This window comes from Carassius gibelio, chromosome B16 (assembly GCF_023724105.1).
Source record: "Carassius gibelio isolate Cgi1373 ecotype wild population from Czech Republic chromosome B16, carGib1.2-hapl.c, whole genome shotgun sequence".
In the NCBI taxonomy this organism is placed as follows: Eukaryota; Metazoa; Chordata; class Actinopteri; order Cypriniformes; family Cyprinidae; genus Carassius; species Carassius gibelio.
Window position 1 is genome coordinate 28,023,644 of NC_068411.1, and position 24,267 is coordinate 28,047,910.

Consider the following 24,267-nt stretch of genomic DNA (forward strand, 5'->3'; position numbering starts at 1 on the left):
GCCCATTCAAAACAGATGGCCAGTGATGTTTCTCCCTCTTCTTACTTTAAGCATGGTTAAACCCAGCCTCATCTATAAAGATAAATTAATGTGGGATTGGATCAGCAAATGGCACTGTAGAGTTTTTTCTTCTGTAGGATTAGCCTCAGTGTTGATAGAGAGGCCTGATGGACATGATTGAAAACAAGTGACAAAGTGACGTGACATACAGCCAGGTATGGTGACCCATAATAAGAATTCATGCTCTGAATTTTTTATCTATCCAAAGTGCACACACAGAAGTGAACACACACCCGGAGCAGTGGGCAACCATTTAAGCCATTAAACTGTGTGGTTATTCAGGATGTTTGTCTGAATCCTACTGATGGAGGTCATATAGTAGGATATATTGTACCACGTATAGCTAGCAGAGAAAAGTTGTTTTTTACCTTTGCCCTTGTTGAAATGCTAAAATTACTGTAGCAACAGTACGTCTGCTGAGGTTGAGCTGAACTCTGTCCAGTCTCTCTCAGTGTCAACCCATGGTTTACAACATGATCAACCAAGGTTGATTGAATAGCATCTGATAAATATGGTCCCCGTCTTCTTTGTCCACATCCACCAGGTCTACCTCTTCTTCCCCCTCTTACTCTTCCTCTTCCTATCCTTACCCCCCTTCCTCCATGGGTTGCCCCTCTCATCCTAACTCTTCCTTTTCCTCTTCCTCTTACTGTGACATTGCCTTCCATTTTTGTTGAAGACAGGTAAACTCACCTTTTGCCTTTTTATAGTGCTTACACCTGATCGTTGAGTTTACAGTTAAGCACCTAAGTGTCTGCACACCTTATGGCCAAATTTAATCAGTTGGTTTATAGGGGTGGTATTTTGGAAAGCAGTGTCTTGAAAAGGCAAAGTGACATTAGGTTCGATTTCTGTGTCTCATGTAGAGAAGTGTGTTTAGTGTTTTGCAAAAACATTTCAATGTGTGACATACCACATGTTATTAATGACAGAAAAAGTAGATAAACACAATGGTGTTTTTCACATTTTAATGGTTTATACTTCAAATCAGACAAAATGAATGTTGAATGATTATAAAAGGATAACAGCAATGACAAAAAAACAAACGAAACAAAAACAGACAACAACAACCCTAAAACAAATTTCATTAAAATAGTTTTCCAGATGGGATTTCTAAAAAAAAAACCTGCACATCAACCTGCATAAAATGAAAGTGCTCAACAACGTTTTTCAGAATATTTCTGTCAATTATAGTCACAAGTTTTTTTTATGTATCTTTGGTTATTAGCACTTTCTCATATTTAACGATTTTCCCTCCTTTCGTGACGATCTCTTTATATTCTACAGCTCCTTTTTCCTCAATGTAGCGTTCCTGAGTCACTTTTCCGGTTTCAGGGAGAGGGCAAGGAAATGACATCAGAGACAGATGCTGGTTTAAGGCGTCCCCTTTAACCGGCACCATTGCCTTTCCCAGCTCTCTCTGCTGAGGTGGATCCTGTCGATAACATACCATAGGAGGTTTATTTACCTCCACTTTAGGAACAGGAGGTCCTGGTGGACACCACTTTTGATTTGGCCTTATGTCATTTCCATGTGTCACTGTAATGTCTCTTGGGATGTCTTTTGGTCTAATGTCTGCTGGTTGAGCTGAAGCAGCTCTCCTGATGTCTGTGATGACCCCAGCCATAGTACTTCTGTAATTGGGATTGGGTTCCACCATCCTGGACACTGGATTACAGTATGGGTGGTCTTTTAGAGTTTCACGAATCTTGAAAGGATTCACAAATTGGGTTGGTAACCTGATTCTGGCACAGAGTTCAGCTATGATTTTACCCATGGCCCAAACGTCTGAGCGTTTGTCACGAACGCCATTATTCAGCAAGATCTCTGGAGCTGAATATGCTTCATTGCCCAAGTTTTCTGCAGAGGTGAGTCCGTTTCTGGAGAATTTAGCCAGTCCTAGATCAATGATCACAGCACGATGGGTTTGATGCTCCACCTGAAACAGAATGAAAAAAGCAAGTGTCATTGCTCATGACCACACAGGGGAAAGATGCTCTTTAGTATTTTTTCTACTATAACACCTAAGAAATGTAATTGAGAGAAAACTTAAACATATAATCTCAAAGTCTGTAATCAAAACACACAGATTTCAATATGAGCTCAAGCAATCCTCATTGAATCCTTTAAAGTAACTTAAGGAGCAACATCCAAGACAACAGTTGATACCTCTGAACAGTAAAATAAAAACACATTTTCAATTCTTTGCTCACTGTGGAGCATTTGTGTCAGTCTCACCATGATGTTATCAGGTTTGAGGTCTTGGTGAACGATGTCTTTACTGTGCAGATAGAGCAAACCTTCACACATGCCAGTGATGATTGTGGCTTTCACCGCTGGAGTCAACTAAAGAAGACAAGAAGACATTGTTGCATTTTGGCTCCACTAATACAATCTAAAGAATACTTTTTTTAAGATGTTGTGAAGAAATGTTGTCGTCAATTAGTCATCCTCGTGTCACTTGAGGTGTCATTTAATGTGAAAAGACCCAGGTTTATATCCTGATATAATAAACATTTTTACCATTTACTATATGAAAATACAAAATATGCAAACATTAAAAGCCACAGATGAAAAAATAAAAACATCATTTAATAAGTAATCTATCTTCTAATAGGTCTACAGTGTGAAAGCATTTGTATATTTGGTAGTAAAAAAAATCATAGTTTTGGTCTTGGTTGAGGCTGATTTTAAAAGAAGTTCAAGCATATTAAATTAGTGTTAACTGTATGCATTTTGTGTCAGAGCAACAAGAAATGCATTAACTGTATAGCCTACACAGACAGATATTGCTAACTGCATTAAGAGTTCAGTAAAATTGTTAAAAGTATTGAAAAAATTGCCACAGCGATTGTAAAGTATTATATTATGATTGTAGTATTATATTATATTGGAAAAAAGCACCTAATCAGGGCATTCTGTTAAACTTCTCAATCTGTTTCACTAAAGAAATAAATCATACAAGTACGGTATCATACAAGGATACGTATAGGATTTTTAAGCTGTGGTAGACATCTTTACCTGTATTTTAGAAAGCTGTACTTTGAAGATGGTCGTCTCAAGATCTTCCCCAAAGATGAACTCCAAAGGAATGTTCCACTTGGAGTCTTTTATCCAAGGTTCACCGAGAAGCTTCACCACGTTTGGATGCCGAGCATTACTGGTGTTAAAAAAGTGTGCTTCATGGTTATAATTAAACCTCAGTTAAAATAGTTACAAATGAAGGAATATTAAATATACATACTGATATACTTTGCATTCTCTCTCCAACTGTTGTCTGTTGATGACTCCTATAGGAACTCTCTTCACAGCAGCCCACGTGTCTCCAAACTTCTCCTTGTATATTTTCCCAAAGCAGCCTGCGGCCAGTGTTTGTGTGGAGTATGCCATCTAGTAATGTATTAGTACAGTACACATCGATATGAGGAACTATCGATCCATCTATCTACGTATTTATCTATCCACACTCTCAAAAAAAAAAAGGTACAAAAGCTGTCACTGGGGCCGTACCCTTTCAAAAGGTACTAATATTAACCATTTAGATGCTCATATGTAACTTTAAGTAACGTCTATCTATCTATCTATCTATCTATCTATCTATCTATCTATCTATCTATCTATCTATCTATCTATCTATCTATCTATCTATCTATCTATCTATCTATCTATCTATCTATCTATCTATCTTTGCCAGAAATCTGTCAGAAATTTCCATGCCAGTATCTTCATGTTAGTGCTTGTCATTTGCAACTGTATGTCCTCAAAACAGGACTGTCTTGAAAAAGTCATCACCAACAGAACATAATGTAATGTAGGTCATCTGGTGTGTTTACAGGAAATCCCCACCGTTAGTCAACTTATATGATCACATGGATAAGTTTTGAAATGTTGTATCTAGTTGTAAAGTCATAAAGTCATGCACTTTTTCTTTAAACCCTACCTGACATTCTACCTAATCAAGTTAACATAATACCTTTTGGCAAAACCTGCTGTATTAAGCCTGAACATGCTGCTGGGAAAATGCTGTCAAACTGGATCTAGATTGCGAAAGAACTCATAACCCTTTCACACAAAAAAAAAAATGCAATCAAGCCATCTTTCCGCTAAGTTTATGGCTGAATATTTGTTCGCTTAAATTACCCTCCTACCCACCCCCCTATCCCCTGGAAACAAAATAGTTTAAGTATGTTTCCGCCCATACCATATCCTCAGTGTTATGATTATCCAACCATCTCAAATACCCTAGAGCAATTACACAGACAAAAGAAGTGGTTTCTTGATAACCATGAACCAGAAGAAAGAACAGAAACGTTATCATCACTATCACTGACATGAAACCTCTAGCTGTAATCACTGACCTTCATAACAACACACATCAAAATAAGAGATTGCTTCAATGGTCACTGAAATCTCTTACCTGTATCAGCAGGTTGTGTGGCTGATGGCGACAATGAATGTGCTCAAATAAAACAGGAACAGTGATTTTCTTTACTAATTACCTTCCTTCTATAACCACACCCTTATATTTCGACACAGAAAGTACACCTGAAGATGACTTAACCAACCAGTTAAGACAGAGAGAGAGAGAGAGAGAGAGAGAGATGCTAATTATCATACAGTGAAAACCTGAGACTTTTTAAGAAATATTCTGCGAGGTGTCAATGGGAGTACATTTTTAAAAAACCTATGGAATGTCCCCATAAAACACAAGTTTTGCAATAACACACGTGTTTTATGGGTACATTCCATAGACGTAATGGTATTTATACTGTACTAACCTTATTTTCTACCACCTTACCTAAACCTACCCCATGATGCAAAACTTTAGGTTTTCTTCGGTAAACCCAGAGTTTCTTTAAGCCTCCTCCCTTTTTTGAAAACGTAAGCAATGTTTAAATACCTCATTCCTTCATTCATTAATTTACACTGCACAAATGTTTTCTTACTGAATATTTTTTTATTTTATTATTATTATTGCATTTATATACATTTTTTATGTAAAATTATACATTTAATATTGTTTTTTTGGGGGAAAACAACAGCATTTAATTTATTTATTATAAAACGTAAAATTGTCCGCCATATGGTAACAAGATGGAAACAAGAAAAAAAAAATTTCTTACCCCATTGGACGATAATTAGCAAAATAAGAAAAAAGCACTTAAATTAGTCCCCCCCCCCCCATGTAAACAAGACTAAATACCATTTGCCATTTTTTATTATGTAGAAAATGCATCTTGATTTAAGAATCATTCTGGTTACTTCAGAACCTTTTTTTTTACCTTCGAAAAGGTCTCTCCTGTTTCATAACACGTATTGGCAGAAGTGCATCTGGCCAAATCTGGTAAATGTGGACAAATCCAACCAACACAGATCATGCCCAGGAGGAGGCCATCCCCCTTGTGGAGTGGGCCCTCAAACCTATGGGGAATTGTAAGCATTCTGAGGCATAAGCCAAGGCTATCGCATCTATAATCCTCAGGGCAAATGTCTGAAATGATCTGTTTGACTTTAAATATTTTACCAGTGCATAAGTGAGTAGTTTAAATGCCTGAGATCCAGAATGGGTTTGAGCCCGCCATCTCTTTTGGCATGAGGAAGTAGCGACTGAAAAAGCCTAACTCGCTGTTCGCTGGCCATCTCCACCGCACCTTTTGCAAGCAGTGTCTGCACTTCCTGTGGGAGAACGTGAACTTTGTTGTCCGCTGGAGGGCAGGGAGCCTAAATTCATGAGTGAGAGAGTGTGAAGAGGAAATTTACTCTTTTGAGTATGTGGGTCCGCTATCACAGTAGTAAAACATTCGGGTAGGCTGTTCCTGCATTGCTTGGAGGGATTTGCTGCATGGGCCTTCAAACCGGGTGTGCTGGTCAAAAGAAGAAGCAGGTGGAGCTTCTTCTTTTGACTTCTTCTTCTTCAGCTTCCTTGCAGAGTCAGCGAAGAGATGATGCTCTTAGCTGAAGGAGAATGGTCTGATGAATGGCACTCCAAGCCGACTTATAAAGTGGTGTGCTCTGCACTTTCTGGCAGGCTAAAGCACCATTGGTTTGTGCAGCTACTTAAACAAGAACGACTCAGCCTTCAGTACAGAGTAAAACATGAGTTTTCCCCAGTGCATGTTACGCAACAGGAGAGACCGTTCAAATGGGAACTTCAGATGTTTTGACTGGAAACAAGAAGACAAAAAATCAAAGTAAGAAAAGGAATTTTTTTTTTTTTTTTGCAGTGCAGGTATATTCATTTATTGTGCATATTTTCATCATGCAGGCATGGTCAAAATGGCAAAATATGCATCTCCTTTTATATGGGATGCCGTAGACGATGGGGCTGCATTAATGCATTAAAACTACATTTACCTTTTTTTTTTTTTTTTTTGCCATATTCATATGCATAATTATTTAAGTGGTACCACTTTAAATTGTAGTTTTCTTCAAAACATCAGAGATACAGGGCACATTAGTAAGGCCCGCAGTTTGCAGATCGATAAGGAAAGTGTGCGTCGCTCTCACACTCTTTATGAGAATCTTTTCCTGGGCACAAATCCGTCAAAGTGGAGTTTCACTCAACTGTAGGTCAGTGGAGTAGAAATGGGTTTAAATGAGGCTCATCTGATAAACGATGTTCACTTGATAACATCTTACTGCCACCTCTGGAAGTAACACAATAATTAGAGTGTCCTTTTGGATTTCTGGTGTGGTTGGATCCATTGATGACATGCATATTCCTATCATTGCAACTTGTGAAAATGAAACGGATTATTGTATGGAATGAAAGGACGACAGATCATGGAAAGGAAGTACGAGATATATGCCATAACCACCACCACAGCTGTTCAATAAACACAAATTATTCACAATTTATAAAGAATTTACAATATTTATTATTTTTCCTTTTAAATTCTTACAATACTTGACCATCTCCTCTTCATAAATATAAAAATTGTATTTAAAAAAAACAAAGACTTAAAGTGAAATGACTGTACAATATTTAGGTTAAATATGTTTCCTCATTTTTGCAATTTGTCCAGAATAGATCTGAGTTTATGCAGATTACAATATGTTTTAGTTTTTTTTAGGTGTATTACACACACCTAAAAGAAGAGTCATGTCGGTCAAGTCAGAACAAGACGGGATTATTTTAAGTGTTGAGCAAGAAGAGACTATTTTCCTCAAAAAAATCATCTATAATCTGTTTTGTTTCTGTGATGTTATTAGGACTAGTGGGGAACTGACTAGTTTTTAGAAGTTATTTTGTATAGACAGAAAGATGTGTATTATTCCTTCTAATTGCCATTGTATTTGTTTAATATATTGGTTAAATATATTAAAAAATTGAAATTATATTAGATTGTTTTATTTAAATTCCACTGTATATATACATATATATATATATATATATATATATATATATATATATATATATATATATATATATATATATATATATATATATATATATATATATATATATATATATATATATATATATATATATATATATATCTTAAATAATGTTTAAAATAAAACATCTTTTCTTAGAAATATTTCTCAATTATTTGTAGGTTTTCCCCTATTTCTCAATATCGTTTTCCAGCCTGTTAACATTTTGTAAATCCCTTTTATAAACAAACCAGTTTCCTTCACGTCATCACCCTACAGGAAGTGATATCGTTTGTTTGGAGGGAAAACAACAGCACAAATAGGCCATCAGTGAGTATTTGCAATGACTTTGAGCTTTATGATGGTTTATGGTAAATTGGTTTCTGTTATTTCAAAACATCTGTCACGTTTGATAGAATTACAGGAATAAGTTATAATATCAATTTATAATACGTTTCCTAGAAACGTATTTCCTGGAACATTTCCTGGAAGATACAAAAAACTAGCACACAAAACTCGGCTCGAGTATTTGTTGAGCCCAATGTAATGAAACCAACAGATGGCAGTGTTGTAATAAAGTGAATTTTTATTTTCTTACATGAGGCCCTTTTTAATTTTGAATGGTATATTTAATATAATAGCATGTGCTACTGGAGTATTAATATAGAGGTTGTCTTTTCATTAGTCTGTCTCTCTCTTTAAAGAGACGCCACCCTTTAATAGAATTACATGACAGTAGCTTCTTGTCTTGTTAAAATTGATCATTTATATATAACAGATGTGAAACAAAATCAACACGAGGCTTGTTGATAGAGAACTTGATTGCTAAACTTTGCATATTTGTTCGTTCAATTACTACCACTTTGATATGACCAATTTTGAATTGGTAATATAAAACGGACAGTTCGCCTTCTTAAAATATTATGTAAATGTCCTTTTGTTTGTTTTATATGGAAAGAATGGCAGAAGAACAATATTTTCTTCTGTAAAACTTCTAGACCAGATGTGCAGGCTTGCTATTAACATGCTTATTTCAGCCTCAGACATGTTTCAGTTTAGACATTTATGAAGCATGACATGTTTCCCCATGATGCCGGCCAAAGCATAACAGAAAATGGGATTGAATTCTGGTCTATATACTCTGATCTCCAAAATAACCCTTTAGTTTATCAGATTGCTGTGTGGTTTGATGGTGATGAGGGACATTGAGCTGGCAGGCTTGTAAAGCGGTGGATGCTGTGGGTCAGATTGTTGGAGGCAGATGATCTACGAGGCCCAGCATCCCTGTGTTGATGGTCCAGTAGACTGAGTGCACGTGCTCCACAAGCTCACTTTAGCCAGAGGACTTTAGGACCAAACTGCTTTCATAAATGGTAATCGAAACTAAAGCATTGGTGAATAGAGTGCCACCAGGAGTACTTGGAATGAGTCTGGAAATTTCACATTTTGAATTGACACAGGCCCCTTTATTAAATAATTATGACATTGTGTTTCTCACAGTCTTTTAGTTTGTATTCAAAAATGTGATTTTAAGGGGAACATGTGACTGCGTGGTACTTGGTTGTTCTTCTTTGATTGTAGATTGTTTCTTACACGTTGCATGAATAGAGAATAAATTGGGCATACAGATTTTTTATCAAATTGTGTGAGTGAAAAGGCCACATCTTTATTTTAACATTCATAAAATGTTGAATGATGAGCACGAGAGGTCAAATTAAATATTAGATGCATCATTTATTTATTTATTTTTTCGTGAGGTTTGAAATTTTGGGCATCAAGGTTTTGTGGGCATGTCTGTATACAGTTTTATTTTGTTCAAGCAATAATCATTCAATTTTGGTGTCTCCGATGTCTCTAAATTTCATGGATATTCCCTTCTGCTGACATTAAGCATTTGATATTGTGTCCTTGATTGAATTGCCATGAGTGACGGGGAGTCTTTGATGAATGACACACAACTGTCAGTGTTTCTTACCATGGCGGTGATAACGAATGGCGTGTCCCGCTGCTCGTGAGATCTCCTAACGAGGCAGGTACAGTAGAGGTCAGAGGCAAAGAGTGTTTTCTGTAATTGTATCACAGCCCCAGACAGAGTAAATTAGTCTTTTAAAGAACAAATGAACCTCAAAGACAACATGAGTCATTTACGTATTAATTTTTCTTCCTTTGTTGGTCATTTAAATAGACGTGAGTCAGAACGAAACAGAGGCTCTTCTGATCACCGATCACGTATCTCGACCGTCGCTTCTGTTGTTCAACAAACCAGAATTGACTGTCTTTGAAACTGTGTTAAATGTAGTTAAAACAAGAATCGGCAGCTGGATCTTTCACTATTAATTTGACAGATTAATCCCAAGCACTGCAGTTCAGTCTGACCTGTTTCTCTCTCAGCTCTGTTGTCAGTTCACTTTAATGCTGTCGACCCACATTTACTTTGATACTCTCAGTGAACTCAAACCTCCCGGCACCATCAGAAGTGGCAAGATGTTATTCACGGAATTTGCATATTATTTACATGCAGCTGTACCTGATAACCAATCTTTTTAAAATCCCCAAATTATGCCACTCCTTTCCTATAATAGCTAGTCATCAACATTCTATATTTACTAAAAACAGCTAGCTATTTAGTGAATATTAAGTCTGAAAAGTAATAAATCCTCTAGGTGTTTTTCAGCCTTTTGGTTATGGTCAACATTAATAACATCTCAATATTTATGTATTTGCTCTGAAATGCCTTTAAAAAAAGATTTAGTTTTTCTTTATGGATGGATTATATCTGGTCAGATTTACATTTCTGTGTGCTTATTTACATTTGCATGCTGTAGATTAAAAAATAACAAGAAATCACGATATATCCACCGAAAACAAGTCTTATTTTTTTATGAACAGTTTTGCTTCTCAAGTACATTTATCTTGTTTTAAGCATATCTAGATATACCGAAAATAATAAAAAAATGATAATGGTTCAGAAAATGATTTTTTTTCATTGCGTTTGGTATGCAAATCTGACATTTGGATTTTTCACTTCAGAGAGCAGTCAATGGGTAGATAATCTTTTTTTTTCTAATGGCAAATGTGTAAAATCCACAGATACAAACAATTCCCTTAATGGGAAGTGCTGTTTTACTCTAAGTTCAACAAGAACTTCATCTAGGCTTACAGTGATATTTAGTTTGAAGTCCAATGTCAATCAGCATAGAGTCAGTTTTGAGGAGTAGCTAAGTATGTGGCTTGGTGATACTTCACATTTTTCTACTTTTCCAAAAACAAGATCTTATCACTAAACTAAAGCTATTTATATCACCATATAGTAAATTATTACATGCAATCAGATTCCAAAAATTAAGTACATGTAATTAGAGTATATTGCATTTGTAAATGTTCATAATAAGATAAGTTTTTTTTTTATTTGGACATGATTACTTATTTTTCACGCAATTCATAATTTAAATTAGAGCAATTATCGTCATGCAATTTGTAATTAGTAGTGGACTACAATTCATAATCTACCCAGTGCTGTAAATGATTTAATGTTGTGTTTACTGTTTAAATTTAATATGTTATATAATTTAAAGCTATCATTTTAATTGAGGTTCATTCTTTAAAGGCTCATTATTTTGTGCCAAAATACAGCTCCAATTAAACTATTAATTATGTTAGCAGATATTTATAAACTGATACTTCTTAAAAAAAAAAAAAACTATTTATGTTGATATTTTTTATTTTTATTTTTTGTCAATTGCTTATTTTAAATAGGGTTTATTGACTTCAGGTATGAGTAGCTTGTGGTTATACTGTTGAATAGGGAGGATACATTACACATTGGGAGCCCTGCAAAGCTGCAAGCAAAGCACTGTTTGTGTTTGTCGTTGTGTTTGCTCGAGTTGTCTGGACAAGGGCACATTGCCATTGTGCTCTGTTGAGCTTTCACCGGAATTACAGCATTGGTGGATCAAGTTAATCACGTGTATGGGCACACTTAAGCTGGTTTCATGAAGATTTTTGGGATGAAGATGAATGGATGAAAGAAGGAGTTTGCGGAGATGCTCTGTATTTTGTAGCATTTTGGTCATCAGATAAGATAATAAAAATGAGGCATTTATGTGGATAAGAATCACATCACTTCTGGAGAGCAGAAAAGCATTTGAAGAATCTCATCAGACTAATTGGTTTTCCCCATCTATGAGCTCAGAGTAGGTCAACAGAGAGAGGTAACTGGATGATTTAAGCTCATAATCCAGCACAGACCCTCCCACAAAACACACTCTCACACACACTTAGATGCATACACATAACTCTGATCAAAATAAATCAAATCTGATGCTTGGATGCTGGTCTAACAAAGGGGGTAAAACAATTAGAATGTTAAATAATGTTTGTATTTATGTATACAGGTATGTATGTATACCAGTGTTGTGACTATATAGAACAATTGTATTTATTTACATACGTAAATACATACTACATACATAACTAACTACATAAAATAGAATTGTACATATTTATTTATAGTTACCAGTGTTGTGACTATTTCATGACCTAAACAGTTTTTTTCTTTGGAAACATTTGCACAGCAGGTAGCCTATGTGTTTGAATTTGATGTTGTCCATTTATGATAGTAGTCAAAAGTAGCGATGTACATTACCATGTTACCATGTTTACCCAATACATTTATTTAAATACCTTGGTACATGAATATATGGTAATCAGGCTGTGAGTGCCAGGCGGCAGGATCAGTGTTGTGATCGTTCAGTCATTTGAACTGTTATCATCGACTGTCTATTTTGGACTCTTCCTCCTCTGTGAACATGAGTCACTGGCTTCAGGCATCACTATGGCGACTCGGGGACTGTCAGTCCTGCAAGACTATGCCACTTCTGTCATCGCATTTGCCTTGTGACTCACGGACAGCAGTCTAATCTAACGCAGGCCTGTCACTGCGGCCAGACAAACTGTCATCCTCTTCTGGCAGTGTTCTGTACTTCTCAGCCCATGCGGATTTAGACTTACCAAAAAATTCAGGGAACAGCCATTTATCATTTTACCCCCCCCCCCCCCCACCCCACTATTTCTCCTTAAATGATAAAGCCATAAAATATTGTGACTTCAGCGTGAAGGTAGGTCAGAAAACAAGGTAGGACAGAAATCCAAATGCATGATTTGAGTGCAATCATCTCATCGTGACCTTTGATTTCTGCTCAGTTATGATGCATCAGGTTAGAGAAGATTAAATTGATGGCTTTGATTAATGTTCCATTTAGAATGCTGTAAGCAATGATGCAGAACCCAACGGGGATGACCTGGATTTGAACCTGAATCATAGAGATTCATTGAAAAAACAGACTCATAAAAGAAGGATTTGTGCAAAGTTTGCGCATATAGTCCTGACTGTCATGCTGCATATTATTCAAAGTCAAATTTCGGATTTTCTAACTTGATACCTTAGATTTTTGACTATATTTTTGTAAGATGATTAAAAAAAACATTTACAGTACTTTGCTGAATAAATTTTTGTAGGACTATTGACTGATGCACTTTTTATTTTGCTTAAAAGTGAAGGTTTATTATCGGTTGTGGGCAAATTGTAATATCTTCTGTCACTAGCTATGTTTTCATCCAAATTTTTTAATTTAATTTGTGCCAAAATTTGGAATGCCACATAAAACATTAGTGAAAAAACACCATTTCCATTCAATATGTTCAAAAGAACAAAATCTACACTTCCTGGGAAACTGGCGCAAAGTGTAAGAAATAAAATGTTGCTGCCATTGGTAAATCCTGTGAGCTGATAAAATGCAATAACCAATTTTATCTCGTCTGTCTGTTGAGGCAAAGTCATGTGATTTTTTTTTATTTTTAATGAATTAATTAATTAATTTATTTATTTTTTTGGTTGCACTCAGGAATCTGAGTAAATATGTTGTCCATATAGTTAGGCACATTTTCCTATACTGGAAAAAAAATCTGCCTTTCATTTCAATATTTTATCCACGTCTTGCCATTTCCATTTTTTTTATACAATATTCCAAAATTTGCATAAAAAGAAATGGATGGAAACGCAGCTAATGACAAACAGACCACAATCTCCTTTAGATTCAACTGACGGCTGAAGTCCCGAGCAGAGTGATTAGTGTTGTAGTCCATCTCCATGTTGGCATGGGCTGTGCCTCTGCTCAGGGAGCTTCACGCTGGTGTTGAGTGAACATTAGCCCTGACCAGGACAGGTTCTGCTTGAGTGGCTTCTCTCATGGACTGTCTGACCACTGGAGTGGAAGAGAAGATCTCCTGCAGGGTTCAACTGTCATTCATAAAACTACCAACCACTGCACTCCTACAAACTCCCAGACACATTTTTAATGAATGAGATGTATTTCTTGATGTATCAGAGATGTATGCCTTTTTGTGTTTGCATGCATTTGGATATATGCTACTTAGATTTGTGGATAGACTTTAGATGTTTTTTGCTATATAAGTGGTCCTTGAAAATGTTGATGCACTCATATTGAGCCCCCCTCTCTCATTAACACATTTATTTAGTTTAAAGAATAGCTGTTCTGATTAAATAATGTTTGAAGGAATAGTTCACCCAAACATTCTTTACTTGCCTGAAAGTTGAATGCAAGTGATATTACTCACTCACATATTATTTTTGTTCTTGTATGTCTCATGACCAAAGGTGATTGTCATGAGCTGATGTGTCACATGGTCTAGTGGCTATATGTTTGATATGACAGTTTAAATGGAGGAGAAATTATAAGAGACTATATCATTTTTTGTTTTTCCCTTTATTGATGCTTTTTAAATGAAATAGATTTTTGATTTTCTTTTTTACATTTATTTTTAACAGAGCTTATTTAATTATTTTAATAATTGTAAAAAAATTTACCTACTGTTTTTGTCCCCTAAACAGGCTTCTTTTTAAATATAATTGTGCAGTGGATTGATTTAGGAAGTTTAAAGGAAAAAAGTAAATTAAAAACCTGCTGAGGAGGCAATATCTTAATTGTTTTTTTTGTTTTGTTTTTTTTGCGTGAGAAATGTCTTAAAACATTTTAGTTGTTCAGTTTTGTGTGTGTGTGCACAGCAGCAAAAATATGATAGATTTATATCCAGTATTGAGCATCTAAAACAGCGTCTGGATGTATTTAGTGACTTTTTTATAGCAAATTTGTTGCACTCTTAAAAAAATATATTTCACAGAGTTTAGCTGAGATTTTTTTTCCAACCAAATAAACTAAACTCTGCTGTCAGAGACTCAAATCCACACCAAAATCTGTAGTGTGAAAGTTGAGTCTTGAGCCTCAGGTCACACACTGATGTTTCGTCTGCTCTCATGCCAGTGCCAGTGTCTGCCACTCAAGATCATGACCTGAGCTACTGAGCTTAGGAAAGTGGATTAACAAGACAGTCATTAAGATTTAGTGATCTCTGCCTCTGCGCAGTGACATCACAATCCGTACTCTGTCCATATACTGAGAATGTTGGGTACAGTACGATTGTGTTTTTAAAATCATTTGCTCCTACTGTTTGTTCATGGCTGAAATGGTTTAAAATAATGTAAAAAAAACATACAGAAAAAAACACTTTAAAATGCATTTTAAAATCAAACTGAAATACCGTTGTACTTTTGTATTATGAGTGTATTTTTATAATATTAAATATAATGTTAGTATTATTGAGGTATGTATGGTTTATATATTCAAAATTTGAATTTGTTTTTATGTTTATATTTATTTTGTAATTTAATTGTGTTTTTTTCTATCTTTTTTTTAATAGATCTGTAGTTTATTTTTTATTCCATCAAGTTCAATGAAATGAAAATGCAAAATGTTTCCTTGACAACCAGCTGAAATAAAATGTTTTTAGTTTTTTATTTCAGTTAACATTAATCTCAAATAGCGATTTATTTATTTTATTATAACATTATTATAAATGTTATAGTTAACTATAGTCTATAACCCTGCTCCAGAGTAATGAGATACAAACATGGCTCAGGTGATTGGCTCAAAACTAATTTTATTTAGATGTGAGTGAGCATGAACACAGATAGCACAACTCCTGCTGCAAACCAATGAAATGATTTTTAGACCTCCTCGGTAATGTTTCATAAAAGGAATATATTTTAAGAGACAGAGCAAGTATTGCATTTTGAAGATATATTAAAAACAAACTTTCAATTTCTTTAACGTTCACATTGTTCACACAACACCCAGGAACATGTATTAAGAAAGTAAACAAGTCCAATTTTGATTTCATGCTTTTAGACAATATTTCAGATTTTCTTCATTTACTCTTCTAGCTTCATGAAACTCTAGTCTCTCAGCACGCAATATGCAGTTCATAAATCTCCCTCTTTGTATATGCATTAATTCAGTACAGCAAATACATTGATTAAAATTTTTATAACTTAAACCAGTATATAGTTGTTGTTTTTTAATAGGAGAGAGCATGTATTGCATTTCGAAGATATATTAAAAGCAAACTTTTTATTTCTTCCGAGTAGCATGCACATTGTGAACAAAACACTTAAGAACATGTATACAAAATGTAAATGGGGTGGGTTTTGATTTTGTGCGTTTAGACTTGAGACTTTCACTTGCATTATTTTGTTCCAAATTTTAAAAAAATTAAGAATTGCAAAAGTGAACTGAATCTTTCATTAATTCCTTATTTCAAATTTCCTTCATTTACCTATCTAGCTTAATGCAACTCCAGACTCTCAGCATGCAGACACAGAAAATGTGGAATATGCAGTTCATAAATCTCCCTCTTTCTCCCTCCTTCCCTTAGCGACAGCACTCCCCTCATATCTTGTCTTCTTTAGCGTCACAGGAGCATGGCGAAGGAGCGTCCTTGTGCCCTACGCTGGAGCTCGAGCTGAGAGAGAGAGAGAGAGAGAGAGAGAGAGAGAGAGAGAGAGAGAGAGAGAGAGAGAGAGGGAGGGGAGATGCAGCGTCAGTCAGCTGCAGTAGGCAGAGGACAGCGGCAGCAGTAGCAGCAGTGGCTGCCGTTCTCTATTGTTCAGCCAGAACGTTCTTCTTTCCTTTCCAGCCAACCAGAGGAGCAGAAGCCCAGGAGGTCCGCTACATGCGCCTTTTCTTCGGGGAACACTAACTGAAGAGGCACACAAACACTTTCAGTCTGTACGACTGAACTTCTTTCTCTGCTCTCGTTGGGGTTTCTCTTCCTCCTGACCGAGTGGATTTTACGCAACTCAGGGGAGCCATGGGACTTGGGGTTAGGGGTGCAAGGACAGCGTTCCTGTGTTTATGGAGGTTATTTTTACTACTCAGTGGAATCTGGACCGCTTACACCCAAACGTCAGAAGATGGGAAGTCGCTGTACTTCTGGGAGACAGGTATACAGCTATTTCCATAAGTACCTTGATGGATGTGTGTGGGATGTGAAGGTTCCAGACTGGCTGTTTGCACAAAGTTGCATTGCAATTGTTTTATTATCTGGGGTAAGAAAGAGGACAACTAAAGGTCTTCGGTCTCACTTCAAAACGGCTCTGCGTAGAGTGTTTGAATTATTTCCCATCATCCGAATTTCTGATTCTCAAAGTCTGTACGGTTTTGAAACATGTCCCCATTTTAGCACAGTCATTTTGCCAAGCTGATTGTTCGATTTCTTGTCCTAGATAACAGCCGTATCATTATTAGAATGAAATCTGACACTATACAGTAATGGAAGGAGCTCTGAGTTGCAAAGTACTGGAAGTTATTTGACTTTTGATTGCAAATTTGGCCATGTTTCACAGTCTCCTCTTCTTTGCATCTGTTATAGTATAAAAAAAAAATATTATACTGTGTGACATTGTAATAAATAAATAATATTATAAGTTTTTGTTATATATTACATTTTTATATTGTGTTTTAAATTACAAGGTAATGAAGCCTAATTTTAGGACCATTATATTTTTGATATTATGTTGTAATCTCCAAATTCTCATTACTGTAATGCATATATATATATATATATATATATATATATATATATATATATATATATATATATATATATATATACACACACACACACATTCATGGCCAAAAATATCGGCACCCTTGGTAAATATGATCAAAAAAGGCTGTGAAAATTAATCTGCATTGTTAATCCTTTTGATTTTTTTATTAAACAAATTCACAAAAATGTATCCTTTCATTGGATTATAAGAATTTAAAATGGAGGGGAAATATTTTTATGAAATGAATGTTTTTTTCTCAAATACTCATTGGACACAATTATTGGCAGCCCTAGAAATTCTTATGAGGAAAATATCTCTGAAGTATATTCATATTCATATTCACAGTTTTGAGCACTCCAGCATGATTATAAACATGAAATCATCCAGCCATGGCTACCTGTTTCACAGAAATATAAAGAGGAGGGGAAACAAAGCCCAAATTCCCTTAATCATCCATCACAATGAGAAAAACCAAAGAATATATTTCTGATGTGCAGCAAAAGATAATTGAGCTTCACAAATTGGTGAAGTGGCTTTAAGAAAAGAGCTAGAGCAGTGAAAATTCCCATTTCCACCATCAGGGCAATAATTAAGAATTTCCAAGCATGTTACAAAACTGCCTGGAAGAGGACGTGTGTCTATTTCATCCTAATGTGTGATGAAAAGGAGAGTTTGAGTAGCTAAAGACTTAACAAGGACCACAGCTGGAGAATTGCAGAAAATAGTTGAGTCCGGGTTGAGAAAACCTTTAAAAAAATTGTCAAACAGAATCTACATCAACACATGTTGTTTGGGAGGGTTTACAATAAAAATGCTGCTAGCTCATTCAAAAACAATCTAAAGGATATTCAGTTATCAGCCATGACTGGAACTTCAAATTGGACTGGCTTCTATGATCAGATGAGACTAAAAAATTAGCTTTTTAGCAGCAAACACTCAAGATGGGTTTGGTGAACACAGAGAAAAAAAGTACCCCATGTGTACAATGAAATATACTGCTGTATTTTTGATGTTGTGAAATGTTTATACTATCATTACTATATGTACAATGCATTTAAATCAAAGCTTTATTTGCAAACCTGTATCTATTCTCTGAAAGTCTAAAAGTGCAGTTTGGACTCTTCTATTGGCCAAAGCCAGGTCCTGAGTCAACGTGCATTTGTCACTGTGTTAGTGAATTTTTAAAGCGGATGTAAGTGCGTAAGGAGATTAAAGGAGCTGCTGGGATTTATACTTTGAAAACGTCCCTGGGACATGCATGCAAAGAAGCGGAGCGGCAGGCGAACTTAACCTACATATCTCTCTCTCTCTTGTAGGTCACAGTAATTACAGATCATTGGCTCATTTCATTGAAAAACATCTGGTGGAAATGCGGAGAGTCTATCTTGGATGGGCAGATGCTTGATAGTGTGCAGTTTGACTGCGATATCGCTCGGGTGCGATAATGTTATTGTGCTTTCTAGAGCGCTCAAGGGGAGGGAAATTTAGTTTTGACGTATGATGTACTGTATGCATAATGAATCTGACCGTAGAAGAGCTGGGGCTTCAACCTGTGGGAAATTGGCTCACATTTCTGCTGTTTATTGGCTTCACAGAAGAGCAATAAATCTGCTGTCTAGGGCTGATATCCTCCCATGATGGAGATGTTCATATAACAGGCCAGGAAACCCAAGTGCTGTAGAAGAGAATAAACCAGCGTTCCTTGAAATGATGGTTAAAACCAACAAGCTTTTCATTAAGTGATTCTTAATGGCTGTGTTTTTCTTGTTGCAATCGATAGAGCTGGAATACTTTCTTTCTAATAAGCAGGCTGGATTAAATGGCACACTTGTCCCTGTACATTTCCCTCCATGTTTGCTGCCTGAACGTGGGTTTGATGTTCAAATATCCCTGGAGAAGACCGGAGCAATTTTTCCCATATCTCCCCATGCCTCAGCCTCCAATTAGAAGCACTCTTTCTTTTCTTATTTTATCAATATACAGTCTTGTGTTGACCCTCACCGCTCCACATCTCTGCCCTGGCTCCCATGTGTCTCAAACCCAGCTAATATTGACTCGAGAAGGATTCTTAATTAATTAATTTACAGGCCAAAATTGACCACGTGGGTTACTGTAACCTTGATTTGTGATCTTGATTAAATAGTGAGTAGCATCAGAAATGAAGAGGAATAATTTGGCAGAGAGATTATTAAGAGTCCAGCAGAGGCTGTCCATTGCAATGATTTTTACATAGGCAAGGAGAGTTTTTAGGCATGAAGCAAAGTGGATAAACCACTTCACCTGCAGAACTAGCTTTTCGTTATTAGTGTGAGAATTTCTGAAAGTGGCTGTATATGTGTGAAGAAATAATGGCATGTTTTCTTAGTCAGCCTCTGCTTTTGTATTGTGTATTTTCTATCAGTAGCTCAAAATTTTGATAGAGGCATAGTCTGCATTTTTTTAATACATGTGTATTGTTTTACTACATTAATATTAATATCTTAGGTATGGCATACAAAATAAGAAATAGTATAAATAATTGTTTTTTATTTCTGTTGTAATAAAAACAATTATATTCAATCACTCAGTAATTGCTGAACTCTATCTTACCCAGATGGTGGCTCAGTGAACTGACTTTCCTTAAAAGGTGAATCGACTGAAGTACATACCATCAGCTTTCTTTTGCTTTCTGTTTCACATTCCAAAAGCATATTGTTCACTATAACTATATGAAGGAATAGTCCTGCAAAAATGAAACTTGTGTCATCACCTACTCACACTCATGTTGTTCTAAAACTGTATGCATTTTTTCTTCACAAAAGACACATATTTTCAAGAACATTGGTATCTGAACAGCATCAGAGCTCAATAATTCCATTGTATTGATATATATCTTACTTATCAAATATCTTCCTTTATGCTTTACAATAGAAAGAAAGTCACATGAGAGTTAGTGATGACACGCTGATGCCACTGAAGATGTGTGTACTCTTTCTGTTAGAGAAACAGCGCTTCCCTTTACATGCTGAAGGCATCGCTCTGAGCTGTTCCCATGTGATTCAGTGAGATCCAAAGTGCACTTTAGGACACGGTTTACGTGGCCAAGCATAGAGACCTTAATAGTGGGTTCTGCTTATGTTATGCTGGTTTCATAATGAATCTATGAGTGTAATATCCATGTTCTATGAGTGATATTTCAGCCACATTATTATGAAATGATCAGTATGCTCTTATGGATTTCATTTTGCAGGTTCAGCTATAATACTTTTCTTATCAAACTGAAAATTCCTAATGGATGTTTTTACTTGGCCATAAAACAACCATTTTTGTTTCCCCAAAGAACCTTTCAGTGGACAGTTCTTAAAAGAACTATTTTTTCGTAGTGTGAGGAACATTTTAATGACCTTAAAAAATCTTTTTACTATAAAGATCCTTTTGTGCATTTAAAAGGTTCCATGGATGTTAAAGGTTATTCATGGAACCATATAGATGCCAATTGAGAAACTTTATTTTTAAGATAAAACCTTTATTTTTTCAGAGTGTGGAACTCTGCAAACCTTTTTGTCCCCATAAACCCAAATGTGTAATCTTGAGAATAAGCCACATGCTAAACATCCTGCACCTGCCTAAATTACATTTATCTTTTTTCTCTCAAGTTTAAAATGGATTGCATTATGAGCCGAGCCCAAACAACAATCCCAAAGATCATTGCAACCCTTCTAGAGCGCACTGTGAAGTAGCTTTCCAAACATTAACAAATCATGATGGATCTATTGACAAGTGGTTTAGTTAAAATCTCCAAACATAACAAGTTTTTTGGTTGCTGTTATATTGTGACGTAACTGTGACGTCTACTCCAAATTTGTCTATATATATTTTCTAGTATTGCATCATGCTTGTTTCTAACACAGTGAGAACTATTGGCAGTACTCACAACCAATAGGAACAGTTAATACAGACTGAACTCTTGTGTGTGGCCCTCGCCTCAGCAGGGTTTATCCACTCTTAGAGCAGAGATTACCCAGATTACGTGGGATTCGCCTCTTGTCTCCTGATCACACAATCCCCAAGGTACAAAGATGTGCTGTCAGATCCACTCACACTTCACACCACGTTACCTACTATAATAAGGCTTGTTAATGAAGCGAGAGCATTCAGGTTGCCTTCGCTCCGCCCAATAAACACACACGCACACACACACAACTGAACATGCAGGATTTGTGTGTTCCCAAAATGTTATTTTTCACATTTATTTATAAATAGCGAATTATACACGATTTAAAGCTTGTAAAGAAGCTCTAAAAAGACAATAGTGTGTTATTATTCAGCTCAGTTTAGTATGTTTATTCAGTTTAGTTCAATAAGAGCGTAAACATTGGAAACTCTATTCAACTAAAAGAAGCTCTAAAGAAAATAGTAGTCATTATTTAGATTTACAGTTTTATGTATTTAGCAGACACTTTTACAGTGCATTCAGGCTATAAATTATTTTATTTATTTTTTCAATACAGAAGTAAATAATTGTCATTATTCAGCTCGATTCAGGTGATTCAATTTAGCTGAATAAGTGTTCTGACCCATCAATTCTGAAACAAATTTGATTCAGCTGTAAAGCAACTCCACAAAAGACAGTGTCATTATCCAGCCCAGTTTAGTTCAGGTTTTGTTCTCATCCGATAGTGTGAGTAAAGTCAATTCGATAATATTACTGAAGTGTTTTTTAAACTCCCAAAATACTTTGAAGTTTGTGGAGTTCAAACTAAGGGCACGGGATCAGAGGCCACTTATAGTCCAAATAATTGCTATTTTAAGAGGTCCTGGAGCTGTTTGAAGATCCCTTGTCTTAAAATAAGAGGCTTTATTTAAAGTGGAGTGTAAGGATAAGCTCTGTGTAAAAGACCGAAATGTTATTTCAAGAAAATTTAATGGAGCAAAAAATGTAGGTGACTTAATTGTCACCTTCTTTCCAAGAAGCAGATAAGGAAATTTGCCGGGTGAATTTCTGAACTCATTTCAGGGAATGCATTTTAATGTCACCCCATGTGACCCTGATTTTCATATGGACCTACCGGCAAACAAACCCCACGACCATAATTGGTTGAAAACTACTCAAGAATCCTGGCAAAGGGCTTTATATTTAGGACACGCATACAAACGAGGCCGGTTTCCTCTGAATACATTATTCTCATGGAACGTTTAATGGCATTTTAACAGTTTGGAAAATGCATTTCCCTTGTGTGATTGATTTTTATTTCTGCTTATTTTGAAGCAGCTAAATTTGGCTCTAATTTAAGAAAGCTGCAGTCCTAATTGTACTGCGCATTAAGAGTGTGAACATCCCAGAAGCAGTCTGATCGTGCTCATCTTCACTAAATGGAGCGCATCCTATTCCCTGCACGCTTTAACCGCTGAATTATACCACATATTCCTTTGGGATGAAATGTGACCTGGGTTGCATGTTCTTAAGTGCTGCAGAGGTACTGTGGGTTTAAAGCTAAAGCATTTTCAATATGTTTATTACATAATTTCCTCTTGCTGTCACATGTTACTTTCTTATTCGGATGCCAGTAGTTTCTCACAAGGAGTAAGGAGTACGATTCTGTGAGATTTGTGTAAGTCTCACAAAACTAAGCTCTTTGTCCAGGTGATGATACTGTAGTTTCAATATAGTATGGTTAAATGAAGACATCAACTCTATGGAGTGTAGTCAAAGCCAATTTTATTATATAATTTTTGGGAGATTTTTAGCTCTCTGTATATTTACCTGATACAGCTAAAAAAAATATTTCTGAAAATTACATTTCTTTTAAACATACAGTATTATAAGAAGTATATTAGTTTTTGCTTTTCATTTATTATCTATTAACATATCCTTGCTGAATAAAAGTATTAAAGTATTAATTTCTTAAAAAAAGATTAAAAGATAGTATATTGTTGCAAAATGATTTCTTTCTTTTTTTTATTCTTTTGTAAAGTATTTTAAAATGTATAAATACAACATAAAAAAAACCACTTATAAATGACTGAAAAAATGCTCTTGATGTTTTTTATTATTTAATTTAATTATTTATTGAATTGTATTAGTATTGTTTTCATTAATTTAAAATGCAAATATTTATATTTTCTCAAAAGCCATTTACGATCAATTAGAAATATGCAAGCAATATTCACTCTTTTCTTTCTTTAAATGTCAGATGAGGATTGCATTTGAGTTTTGAATTTTTAATGCTCCCATATTAGCAGAAGTTGGTAATGTGGTCTTAAGGAAGCTTAAAGAGCTAGTAAGATGAAAATTCTAAGCTTCCTATCACTGTTTATAAGTCCTGTACATTATGTTTAAATCCATCAAAGGTTAAAAAACATTGTCATTTTGTCAAAATATCATTTTAAAATTACCTCAATTCTCAGAGATCCCCAAACGGTTCACGCAAAACTGTTCAAAAGATTCAGTTTCCTTAAACCCCACCTTTCGGTAGCATACTGTGTTCTGATTGGCCAACTAACATAACCAGTTTGGATTGGTTGTTCCGCACACACCTCCACGGTAAACTATGCGTTAGCATCTGTTTGGGGTGAATTATGTCTTATTCCTCTCATCGCGAAGCAAACAGTAAAATAAAAAACTTGAACAGTCGCTGCTTTTTCTTCTGTGTGGGTGTATTCAAGCCGCGCGCTTCAGTTTGAATCTGAATAGCACGTTCAACGCGGGGGCGTGGTCACATAACGAAGGGAGACATGAAAAACAGACATCGCGTTGTTTTCATATGGATTACTTTATCACAGAATATCTGTTAGCAGCATTTTTTTAGTTTTAAAGTAGACATGTCAAGCTTTCTATAGATATCTCTCTCATGTCTCTTTGTTGAGTATTCACGGAGTTACAC

General features: G+C 35.6%; 2 protein-coding genes across 2 annotated transcripts in view; one reads left to right on the plus strand and one right to left on the minus strand.

Moving 5' to 3' along the window:
* Window positions 1-1,014: 1,014 nt before the first annotated feature.
* Window positions 1,015-4,546, minus strand: LOC127975221 (serine/threonine-protein kinase Nek6-like). Its single transcript, XM_052579097.1, has 5 exons — window positions 4,478-4,546; window positions 3,305-3,459; window positions 3,082-3,220; window positions 2,299-2,406; window positions 1,015-1,999 (listed from the first exon to the last, which is right to left on the minus strand). Exons 2-5 carry the CDS (start codon window positions 3,448-3,450, stop codon window positions 1,268-1,270), a joined length of 1,125 nt encoding a protein of 374 aa, XP_052435057.1. The 5' UTR covers window positions 3,451-3,459; window positions 4,478-4,546; the 3' UTR covers window positions 1,015-1,267.
* An 11,679-nt stretch (window positions 4,547-16,225) lies between these two features.
* Window positions 16,226-24,267, plus strand: part of LOC127974368 (thrombospondin type-1 domain-containing protein 7A-like) — a 225,442-nt gene continuing 217,400 nt past the window's right edge. Inside the window, exon 1 of the mRNA XM_052577577.1 lies at window positions 16,226-16,795. Coding sequence (XP_052433537.1) covers window positions 16,663-16,795 — 133 coding nt within the window. The 5' untranslated portion in view covers window positions 16,226-16,662. The remainder of the gene's footprint in view (window positions 16,796-24,267) is intronic.

Excerpts from the sequence above, each read along its gene's own strand:
- LOC127975221 (XM_052579097.1), bottom strand. The coding sequence starts at position 3,450 with ATGGCATACTCCACACAAACACTGGCCGCAGGCTGCTTTGGGAAAATA. Across the intron at positions 3,221-3,304 it reads AGAGAATGCAAAGTATATCA|TAATGCTCGGCATCCAAACG; the intron begins GTATGTATATTT and ends TTTTAACACCAG. Across the intron at positions 2,407-3,081 it reads TACAGCTTTCTAAAATACAG|TTGACTCCAGCGGTGAAAGC; the intron begins GTAAAGATGTCT and ends TGTCTTCTTTAG.